The sequence below is a fragment of the Pleurodeles waltl genome, chromosome 8 (genome assembly GCF_031143425.1).
Source record: "Pleurodeles waltl isolate 20211129_DDA chromosome 8, aPleWal1.hap1.20221129, whole genome shotgun sequence".
Taxonomy (NCBI): Eukaryota; Metazoa; Chordata; class Amphibia; order Caudata; family Salamandridae; genus Pleurodeles; species Pleurodeles waltl.
The window spans coordinates 249,790,290-249,802,714 of NC_090447.1; the positions used below are offsets into that span (position 1 = coordinate 249,790,290).

Here is a 12,425-nt window from a genome sequence, read left to right on the forward strand (position 1 = left end):
ATCAGCATAGAGTTTGGCCACCTATTGGAAACCCCCAATACCAGTCCCTCTAGCGTAGACAGGTAACATCTCTGTTGAGTGCCCTTTTGTTACCGGGTAGATATCTGAGATAGGACGCCCAGTTTTAACTCTGACCATGGGGTTAGAACAGAGTGATCCAACCCAGTAGTTGCAGATCAAAACCACAGCGCTGAACAGTACAGAACAGGAAGTTCTAGTCTAGGGAGTCGAAGGAGTGCTCCAGGTCCAACAAGCATACCAAACTAGGCCACCTCTGAGTGCCATATCTATGATTATATATAGATGTGAAATATTCAGGGAGGAGCTGCAGTGGGGATAAACCCAGGCTGCTCAGGGTGGACCTGTGTGGGTAAGATACAGTCTGCTAGGATTTTACTAAGGATCTTGTAACTCGAAGAAAGACGAGAGAACGGAGTCTAGGATAAGGTATGAGCAGGATGTCGAATAGGTCAGTATGGGTACAGAAAGGGCCATGTTTAAGGATGATGAAAACTCTGAGTCCCTTGCCACACAGGGTCAAGCTAAGTTTGTATGTAGCATAGCATTCTATTGGTAGACTGCCACCACCAGTGGAACAACTCATGGGGAAAGAGCAAACTGATTGTTTGATATCCTGTTCCGATATGGAGGCTTCCAACTGGGGCCTGTGGGCTGCCGGCACATGGGGCAACATAATGTCCACCGAAACAAACACTGCTTCCCAGCTGCCAGGGGTCCCAGGAGGCAAAGTCCCTCCACTCTGTAGCCCAGGATAAGGGCATATCCCATGGCATCATAAGGATCAAGAAAGCACCACAGGTATCCCCACTCGTGTAGATGGGGCATTCACGTTGGCTCTAGTCGCTGAGGGCTCCTCAGCAACAAAGAAAACTTCCTAATGTCAGCTCCCACCACATTTTCCCCCATCCATGGGCGGCACTCCCAGAATGCAAGCAGATCTTCTGGGTTTGGGGAAGTGTAGCCCAAGGGCAGGAGCTCGACCTCCGTGCAGTCACCGCAGTCTTACCACCGGACAGTCCCACGCCAAGGTCAGATCGAACATCCAATGTCACCACAGCTTATTCACCCAGCTTATCACCGGTTTGTGGTGTTGTTGCTGGCAAAAGGATAATGAAATCCATGATGGGAATCAGCGCTTTAAAAAGTTGCGGCCACCATCTTGGATAGCTAGAAACACCACCCCAACCATCCTACCCGTGAGAATGAGCTCAATGCATCATTTCATATAAGTAATAGAAATCAAAAACATATGAATTCAATGGTGAATAACCTTGTAGGGATCCACAATTAAACACGGTGGAACTCCAAGCAAGCCTTCCAAATCAGTTCATGTATGTGGGCATAGGTTTTGAGAGGATATGCTATCCTCTCAAGTTAAAGCAACTGTAATGTCATAATTCCGTTCTACTTTTGGATTGCTGGGAGACTTCGAAATTCCAAGATTAACATTTTGGTAACATAAAAGCTTCTGACAACAAATACTAAGGTTCTTGTATCAAGCGTTGAACTGATACATTAAAACATGCTGACAGTTTAACCATTTTGGACAGCTTTTGAAACAAAGTGGAATGAAGAAATTCTACTTTTATTGAAGTTAAAAAAGTTACTTGCAACTGTTGGCCTTGCACTCCAGAAGTGGCACTCGAGAGAGCTACTTGATACTCATCCTTCATATAATGCCTAATTAAGTACTGCTGGCTGTACTAGTGGAAACAAGGAAAGCAACATGGACATAATTAAAATGAAAATAAAAATAAATGGAACCTATCTGATGGAATTATATTCATAAGGAAAACAAATGTGTTTTTTTCAACTTGACTTTTATCAGAAGGCCTCGCATTAATTTGCAAGATGCTCAGACAAAATAGGGCTATACACCGTACGTAGATGGTTTAATCCCTCCCCCCCCAAAAAAAAAGTCAGCTAAAACATGGGATAAAATTAAAATACGTAGATGCGTTAAAAGGCTTTTAATGCCTGCTGGTATTTTAAACTTGACCCTACTAGTCACTTTCTTCCAGCCATAGACCTATTTGTTTATGGAATATTTCTGGGCATTTTCTTATGTACTTATGCTCACACTACTCCACATTCAAAACGTTGACCTTCCCAATTCCAATGACAACATTCTTGTGAAAAAATAAGATTTCAATTCAAAGGAAATGCTAAGTCAAAAGTATAAATATAACCAAGCTAATGGGATTGTTAGGAATGGGGTTTCTGGTTGGCTAGGGTATGCACCTCAGCCAGGCAGAACCTACCCACTAGTCAGGGCAACGGAGTTACACGTCCTGCTCACCCCCTTGGTAGCTTGGCACGAGCAGTCAGGCCTATCCCAGACGCAATGTGTAAAGCATTTGCACAACACACACAACACACGTGACGCAATATCCCCACCACAAAGGAAACAACACCAGATTATCCCCTATGGTGCCCCGGACAAGCTGGTCTCACCCTCGGCACTGGTTGCTATCCTGTCCTGCTATGTGCCCCCGGAGGGAGCGCTAGTGCTCCCCCAGATGGCCAAGTACCCCCATCCCCTGGGCAGAGATGGAAGGGGAATCGCTTCCCCTTCTACTACCGCCTCCCCCGTGGCGTCTGGGGGGCAGAAACCACTAGGCACCACGGAGATTATTTATTTTTTCCGTACTTGAGCATAAGGGGAGCGGCCCCTTGGGCAAGGGCCGCTCCCCAGGGGGGGAAATGATTTTTAGGCCATTTCTGCCTAAAATTATTAGGCCGATATCACTAGACACCAGGGATACATTTTTATTTTTTTATTATCTTTGGGGAGCGACTCTTTAGGCAAGGGTCGCTCCCGGGAGGGCAAAATATTTTTAGGCCTTTTCTGCCCCCTGGAGGCAGATCGGCCTAATATAATTAGGCGGATCTGCCCCCAGGGGGCGGGGCAGAAACCTCTAGACACCAGGGATATATATATTTTTTTTATTTACTTTATGTTTTTATGTATGGGGCGCGACCCCTTAGAAGAGGGTTGCTCCCCCGTGGGGCAAATTATATTTAGGTAATAGATCAGCCTATTTTTGTTAGGCCAATCTGCCCCCAAAATGGGCAGAAACCTCTAGACACCATGGATTGGCTCTTCCCTGTCACAAACCCTTGGCCCACCTACCCAAGTGAGGTATAATTTTTACCGGGAGACCGTTGGGTGGTAGGAAATTAGTCCCGGTGCAGTGATCCCACACAGAAATGTGGGGAAAATTTTATTTTTTAGCTACATTTGAGGTTTGCGGAGGATTCTGGGTAAGAAAACATTGGGGGATCCACGCAAGTCACACCTCCCTAGAATCCCTTGGGTGTCTAGTTTTAAAAAATGCCTGGGTTTGGTAGGTTTCCCTAGATGGCTGGTGAGCCCAGGACCAAAAACCCAGATGCCCCCCCTCAAAAACAGGTAGTTTTCTATTTGATAATTTTGTGCATGTTGTGTTTTGGGGCATTTCCTGTTGCGGGCACTAGGACTAACCACACAAGTGAGATACCATTTTTATCGGGAGACTTGGGGGAGCGCTGGGTGGAAGGAAATTTGTGGCTCCTCTCACATTCCAGAACTTTCTGTCACCGAAATATAAAGAAAGTGGGTTTTTTTTAGCCAAATTTTGAGGTTTGCAAAGGATTCTGGGTAACAGGGCCTGGTGAGAGACCCATCTCCCCTGACCGTGGCAAAAGCAGCCGATGAACCGGACCGCTGGTGCCCCGGGGGAGTCCTTCTTGACACACCACGCACATGCCTGAGCGCACACTCCCTCAGGAACTTGGCTTTCTGGTGCCCTAGGGGCGATTCACACAATGCGTTCCACACGCGTACTGAAATAACAAATAGCTCAGGCTGCGGCAGTGATTCAGAGTGATAAAAAAAACGCTTTCAAGCGCAGAAAATTGCTATTTTGGGGTTCTAGAACGCCCGTTCAGAGCGCATTTTGTCATCACCGACAAGTGCTCTCCCTGGCAGTTTTATAATCCCAAAGAAGACGTTCTTCCTACACTGGCAGCAGGCAGTTACAGGAGTCAGGGGCCACAGCACCCTGCTCCTGGAGGGCAGAGTCCCAAGAAGAGGACCACAGGGGGAGGGGCCCAGCAACAGGCCAGCACAAAGAAGATACAACAAGTGATAAGTCCTTCACAGTGACCCAGCAGGTCACAGGTCAGCACAGCAGCAGTCCTCCATGGCGGTTCCTGGTGAGTTCTCCAGCAGTCTGTGTCCAGGTCCAGGTAAGTTCAAAGAGTCCAAATGGTAGGGAAAATTCCCCTGTACTTATACTCAGTCCTTACAATGTTTTGCAATGGTAGGGAGAGGAGGTTCCAGTCAGTTACAACTGGTTCTGGGAGTACCCCCTGTCTCCTTCAGTACAGGCTCCAAACATCAGTGGAGGGTTAACGACCCTATTGTGTGAGGCCAGGGCACAGCCTTTACAAATGTAGGTGTGCCCCGCCTCTCCCTTCTCTCAGCCCAGGAAGACTATTCAGTAAGCAGATGCACATCTGTGACATCTCCACCCTCCCTGTGTACAGGCTGTCTGAAAAGTATGCACAACGCCCCAACTGTCACTCTGCCCAGACGTGGATTGGAGTCAAGCTGCAAAACACCACAGTCATAAACACAGATAAAGGCGCACTTTCTAGAAGTGGCATTTCTGTAACAGTAATAAAAAATACACCTACACCAGTAAGCAGCATTTATGATCACCATCACAACCATACCAAACATGCCTACGCTACCCCTCATAAATCAGACAATACCCCTTACACATAAGGCAGGGCATTTCTAATGCAATCCTATGAGAAGGCAGCACTCACAGCAGTGAGACACCAAGTTAGGCTGTTTGTCACTACCAGGACAGGCCACACAACCTGGCACATGTCCTGCCTTCTACATACATGGCACCCTGCCCATAGGGCTAGCTAGTGCGTACCTTAGGGGTGACTTACATGGAGTAAAAGGGGAGTTCTGGGCCTGGCAAGTAAATTTAGATGCCAAGTCCCTGTGGCAGAAAACTGCGTACACAGGCCTGAGACAGGTTTGAAAGTCTACTTCAGTGGGTGGGCAAGCATCGCTGCAGGCCCACTAGTAGGATTTAATTTACAGGCCCTGGGTATAGAGATACCACTGTACAAGGGACTTATAGGTCAATTAAATATGCCAATTAGGTATAAGCCAATCATACCAACTTTAGATGGGAAAGCACCTGCACTTTAGCACTGGTCAGCAGTGATAAAGTGCTCAGAGTCCTAGAACCAACAGCGAGCGGTCAGAAAAACCAGAAGGAAGGAGGCAAAAAGACTGGGGATGACCCTGCATAAGGAAAAAAGTCCAGACATCTAGAAGGAAAATACTAACAGCTGCTAGGCAAAAGATTTCCCTCATTCCCATTGTGCTGCAAGAAAAATACAACTACCAAGTTTTAAGATCTTGCTATTCGGTTATCAACACGTTAAAAACCAGGGGCGGCTCCTCCATTAGGGCAGACGAATGTCAATCCCCCCCTCCCACCTGCCCCGCCAGCAGCTGCAAACCTTTACAAGGAAACAATAATAAACAGTGCTTTTTTATTGTTTCCTTATAAATGGGTGGGGCCACAGGGTGACTAGGTCAGAGCGTACACATGCGCAGTAGGCTTTATCCAGCCCAGCAACACAGTTGCTGGGCTTAAGAGAGCCTGCACATGCTCCCAGTCTGCCTAGTAGCAACCCAGGCTGGGTGCTCCCCAGCCAATCCCGACACTGCTCTGAGCAGCGTCAGCATTGGCCGCAGGGCAGGCTTGGAGCCTGTGCCTGCCTGCAGCGACAGAGGAGAGGAGCGGCACGACAGAGGAGTTTATTTATTTTTTACCCACCGCACCCTTCCCCTCTGCACCCTCCCCTGCACCACCCCTCCCCTTTTGCGCAGTGCAAGCCACACTGTTAACGTCTATCACTGAAGATTGGATTTCTGTACAGCTGTCATCAGCATGACACTGCAGGAACAAGTTGGCGCTAATAAATAGGCAAGCTTGGTAATCAAGGTAAAACAACTTTTGGAATTATCTAACACAGCAATAGGAGAACTTATTTCCTTCATCCACTCCCAACACCCCCCAACCGCCCCAAGCTACAAGAGCAACATCTTGTAAAGCGTTCTGAGTCTTTCAACATGAAAAGCACTTACGATGGTAAACGGTGAGAACAAGAAGGCAGGAGTCACTCCCAACACGGTTTTCAGCTGTGCATTTGTACGTGCCAGAGAATTCTTCAGATGCATTTTTAAAAAGAAGGACACCAAGTTCAGGATCTGGAGAAAAAAATAGTAACAAATGTCAAGAACAGATATTACACACTAGAAGATTAGAAGAATATTCTTGAATGTACCAAGATATAAATACAGGTGGACAAGCACTACACAACATTTAAGTTCTATATACTTGTCAGCCAAGTACTTTTAATCGGCTGAAAGCCATTAAGATGAAACAATCAAAACACAGATACATACAAACAGGTAAGCAGTATAAAATCACAAGGAATGCATGAATGTATCAAGGTACAAAGTGCATTTTCATAACACAAAATCTTCAATTTAGACAAACCTATAAAAAAATAAACACACCAAAAACGAACTCCAGTCTCGGGTGCCTGTGAATAAGGTTCATGTCTGTCAGAAATTAGGATTCTCCTCTTCTAACTCTAAGTGCATGTCGTACATAACTTATAACAGCATACTTAGAGTGTAAAAGCTGTAATCGTTGTAGGTAGTAAGTAATTTTATTAGTTAATAGAAGACATAAAATATTTAATCTCCATATAAATAGAACAAGACAATCTGTGCAGTAAAAAGTTAGTCAATTTCCAAATATAAAACATGATTAAAATCATGGTAACACAAAATAACCGCCCCCCCACGTCATTCATATCCATTAACAACTCCCTCCCCCCCAATAAAGCCATTTCCAAACAAATAAAAAAGGGTTACAATCAAGGTAAAACCGAAAATAACCCTCCCAGCCTCATTCATATCTACTTAGATTGTGGAGGGAACCAGTTCTTACATCAAGTTTTTAGGTGTTTTTTGGTCAGCAGCTATAGATTCCTGGAAACAATGAATCAAAAAAGCAATTGGTATTTAAAAGTTACTAACGTAGATAATGTGCAAAGTTGGACAAAAAGTACATTACATTCCTTCTGCATGGTAACTAATACTGATTAGATGTTAAGTGATTAATCCTGGAGAACAGTATACATATGCTAACCCAGTCTCTATAGAGCTCAATTGATTGCTCAGTTGCCGGGGTCACTGGGTTCTCGATGGGGCAGTAAGGGAAATAAACATTTTCAAAAATTGGACCAGCCGAATGTTCAGTATTTCATTTCTTGGACTGAGTGCTTCGATTATGGTCTGTCTGCATGATCTAATCCCTAGGGCATTTAATTTTTTTCAACAATATTCTTCTTTGAATAGCCAAGGCTGGACAAATGCAGACCACGTGCCCCAACGTTTCCACCGCAAGATGGCATAAGCGACATTCCTGATTGGCTCTGAGTCTTCTTCCATATTGGTACGAGGTTCAACGTTGGAATATCACCTAGTCTTAGTCTTAAGGATAGTTGTTTCATTTTCAAAGAATAGGGTGCGGCCACCATTGGTGATTCTTTGTGTGTTTTATATGATTTAAGAACCAACAATCCATGAGACCTTTTAGTAAGTTTCTCCTTATTTTCTGACCTCATAAGTCATCCAGATCCAACTGCATTATACTTCTTTCCAGACACTATTTATAATTACTATTGCCCCTCTCAAGGTTAATTTCCTGCCATACTATATTGGCTAACAACCCTTTTGGGCAATGCCAAAATTTATAGCAACATTTAATAAACGCTGCAGGGCTAGCCAACTGATTTACTAGCAAGAATTCCAGTCTAACCTGGGCCGGAGATACCAGAAAACTTGCTTGTAGGATTTTACCATTAGTTTATCCAAGAGAACTTCTTTCGTCCCCTCATAATTTCTGTGCCATAAGATTGCATTGGTAATAATTTTGCTCTCATAATTGCTGCTAACGGTTTAAGGGTATGCCCACGGATGGTCTTCACTAAAATTCCAAAGGCATGATTGAGGGCTTGCGCTTTATTCTTTAGCGCTTTCCTGTGGCATACATAAGTTCCTCAAGTCTATCTTAACTCCTAAATACATATAGGTAGTCACTTCCTCTATTATCTTTCCATTGTAAATGCCACTTACGCAGTTTGGAGTGTCTATGGTTGAGGACTATTATTTCTGTTTTACTCTGGTTCATTTCCAACTCATTCATTTTTTGTATCTCATCCTAAGTTATTCATCAATTTTTGCATACCTATTCTGGAGTTGCTAAGCCACAGCAGGTCATCCGCATATAGCAGGTTGGATAGTTGGTGACCACCAAGTGTAGGTGAATGTCCAGACTGGCTGTTTAACACTGTGGGGAGGTCTGAGACTTAAAGATTAAAGGGAAGTGGTGCTAAAACACAGCCTTGTTTTAAACCAGCTGATTTGACTGCCATAGATGAATGCAAACCATCCCCAAGCTTAACTTTCACCCATGTGTCAGAATAAAGTAACCCAATAGCATTCAAGATGGATGGGGCAACCCCCATTGCTGTAATTTTGGCCACAAGTTGCCACGAGGGACACAGTCAAATATTGCTTTAAAATCAACAAAGCACAAATATAACGGGGTCCCTATTGCCTTTGCTCTGTTCATGATCAAACCCAGCACCATAAGGTTCGCTATGATACCTTGGTTCTTAATTAAGCTGGTTTGGTTTACGGGAAGTCTGCCATTATTTACAGCGCAAGATTCTAAATGCTACAGTAAGCATATTGAAAATATTTGCAGTCCACATGTAAAAGGGCGATTAATCTATAGTTACTAGGAGAGGCAGCCTTCTCTCCCTTATAAATAGGGTGAATTATTGAACCCTTCCAACTAGCTGGCACGATTGAAGTTGACAAAAAGTAATTAAATATTGCAGCCAGAAAGTACCCCCCCCCCCCCACCCCCCCATCTTCTCGTTGGCTGTTTAGACAGTACTTGTGGTAGTCCATTAGGTCCAGGTGCACAGTCCTATCGTGATTTCCCAATAATCTTCATTATCTCAGATGCTGAAATTCCATAGAATCCAAATCATCTAGATCTTCCACATTGAATTCTGAGGTCTCTGCTGAAATACTGGTACTAATATAGGTCACTAGGCCACCTTTTGCCCTTCCAAACTTGCTGTTTTTCTCTGCGGCTTGTTGAAATCTTTATATCAAACTAGGGGTATAGATGCTTGAGCCCAGGATTCCTATATCATTATAATATCAAATTAACTTAAAGTTGGATTACTACTGGAACTTCCAGGTTTGCCTGCAGACCTCCTATATTCCACAAGCAGATGCTCAATACTCCGTGTGGGGATGGTGGCAGAACTCCAGCTGGCCAGGTGATCACATCTTGTATCTTTCTTCTCCCCTCCTCTTTACATATTTGAACTCTCGAGAGGGACTGAACTACAGATTCATTAATTTTTCCTTCGTTGACTTCACTGGAATTGGATGTTCCGCTTACCCCTCATAGAACACACCATGGCACTTCTGGTTCCATGTTGAACATATGCTCCTCTAATAATGGGTTTGGATATGTATCTCCTTGATATGTGGTCTCCTCAATGACCTAGGCTTTCAGGTACTGTCTCCTTTCCAAGATTTGCTTAGGGAGATGCGGGGCCGAAAAAATGACCAACATTGGGTCCATATGCTGCTTCCCTCTTGCTTGAATCAACTTTATAGTGGCAATATCTTCGGAGGACACATGATTGAGGTCAGGAAGTGCTTTTATGAGTTTTAGAATACTAGAACGGTTGAGCACTTCGGAGGATGTTCAGGTTCTTGATATAAATTCAGGGATCCAAAGCAGCTGGAGGTTAAATTTTGATAGTTTAACAGGTTTGACTGTTGCTCTACAGTATGCATTCTTCTTTAAGTATTTACACCATTCAAGATTAAGAAACTGAGCCCTCCTGCCATACAGCTCTCCGGTGCAGAGTCTAGCTGACCACCGGAATGGCCTCCACTTTCTTCCATGGAGTCTTTTGTTGGTAGAGATGGTCTATAATCTTGCGGTGTCAGAGTTGTCATGGGAGTTTAACCTCTAATTCAGGAAAATTAATTGCCCATACATTAGAGGCGGACTAAGGACTGCCATCAGAGTTTTGCCTTCCTGTTGTGGTCTTATATTCCATGCTAAATTCTTCTGGGGTGGCCACTGTGGTCTTTGTAATCTCTGTGTGGGTAGGCCGAGCAGTCTTCCTGCCCTTTCTTGCACGTTTTCTCTCTCTTTTTGTCAGTTGCATTGGCAGAAACTTTTCTAGTTCCCTTGGAACTAACAAATAAACCAAGACCCCAGGAGCCTCAATGACTCCTTTGACAGCGGAGCTTTTAACGCTGTTCTCTACAAGGTCTATTCTTCCGGGTGGGTCTACTTGGTCGATATGTTGACTATCCTTCATGCTCTCTTCAAATGGAACGGCTATCAGCATGTTAGATAACAGATTGGCATATGTACGCTCCTTAACTTGGGTGATGCTGACCTCTCAATATTCCTTACAAGGTTGTCGGCAGTTGGGCCAATCTTTCGTCCACCTCTTTACATGAGCAGATGGTAAAGTCATTGAGCTGTCTGGCGTGAGCCCTTGTTTTCAGGAAATTTATTTCTTCTAGCTTGCCATCAATTCCAGAGACGAACACAGCCAATGTGTTTAACAAGTCTACCTGGACATCCATTTTATTAGAGTGGAACTGAAGAACCATTACTGTTGCCTGCATCGAATTCAGAATTGCATCCCACATATCGTTCACACTGTTCACAGCCGATGGAAGAGGGTTTCCCTAACATACGTCCTTTGGTCTTCCAATGGAATTGTTACGCTAGTTCTCTGTGCGTGGTATATCCCATACATCTGACCCCCCGGTTAAGTCAGGTGATCTTGTCTTCGGTGGTCCCAACTCCTTATTTTTTTGGTGTATAAACCAGAAAGGAGTGGAACTTAGAACCAGCACTCTTTGGGCGATCTTGGGACTTCTCTAATTCCATCATTTCAGCATTAGCTACCTTCTCTGTATCAGGGTTAGATAGATTTAACTGGGTATATGGTTTATGCTGACAGGATTGGTGTAGCAGTAATAGCAGTATCAGCCTCCAAGGGGCAACTGCAGAGGACCCACCATATAGGGGCTGGTTTTCCATGGTCACAATTATTGTGATACCAATTGGTGGAGAGGAAACTCCTCTGACGTCCATCTCTCCTCTGGGCCTTCTGGGCCCAAGAACCTGGACAGGTGAAGGACAGCATTTAGGAGCTTGTTGATTAGGACCTACTGAGGTCTTCTTATTTCCATGCTTGCTTAAAACAGCATAACAGTCAGTTATCTTGTGGTAATCAGGTTGGACTAAGAATTTCGTCTCCTTCTCATTTTAGTTGTTAATTGCCTACTAGCCCCTCTCTCTTAAATTTACCCTATCAACAATAATATTTTGTGTTATTAGGATCCTGTTATTTATGCTGATTGTACTCAATACACTGCATGGGCTGGGGATTTATATAGCACTGTTTGCCCATCCTTTTGTTGACGCTTCATCTGAAACCGGCTCCCTTTTCATCTTAGTGGAGATAGGAACTTTGCCCGATCTCATTCTCTTTAGTTAAGTGATCAGAATACTCAAGAGACTCCGGTAGTTTCAAGTTCAAGTCCAGCCCCAATCGCAATCTCAATTTTCATCTACCTTAAAGGTGATGTAATGCGATATAATGCCTTGTGTTATGCTCAAAATTATTGGTGATCGGTAGAGAGAGCAAGCAGGGCTCACTAGTGCCCCCCCTCTCCACAAGTCGCATTCAAACCTAGCCGATCCGCTTTTGTTGGGGGGCTGCAGCACACACTTAGCGACAGCTCACTAGGGCTGTTGCGCTCACTTTACCTCGCCACATGCGGTCTGTACTGGCCACGCTGTCTGTGCAGGGCTCCGCAGCCTCTAGCGCGTCTGCACCAAAGCTGAGCCGCGACCATACTGGCTCCCTCTGGCCCAATCCACCTCCACAAGCCCCTACGATCCTCCCAGAGACTCAAGGTGACTCAGTGCGAGGCTTGCTGGAGCGGCTGGCCTGTGCTCCGATGGCTGCTGTGTGTCTGCATCCACGTCGCGTCTACCATGTAATCGTAGCACTTGGTCTGGGCAACCGCTGTGGTAATCTTTGTCACACACCTTCTGTGATGTCACAAATCCTCAACACTCGCTCTTTCATCGAAACGGAATGAGGAACTCAAAGGCAACGCCTTAATCATAAGTTCAAAATGGGTGATCTAAAACCATATAAATGCAATAATGGACTTAAGAATT

The 12,425-nt window shown here is 44.7% G+C and overlaps 1 protein-coding gene across 2 annotated transcripts in view; it reads right to left on the reverse strand.

The window, feature by feature from the left end:
• The window catches only part of CXADR (CXADR Ig-like cell adhesion molecule), a 345,157-nt gene that overhangs the window by 159,341 nt on the left and 173,391 nt on the right, over positions 1–12,425 (reverse strand). For both annotated transcript variants that reach the window (XM_069204105.1, XM_069204106.1), the window contains exon 5: positions 6,185–6,307. In XM_069204105.1, the coding sequence (XP_069060206.1) occupies positions 6,185–6,307 (123 nt within the window). The remainder of the gene's footprint in view (positions 1–6,184; positions 6,308–12,425) is intronic.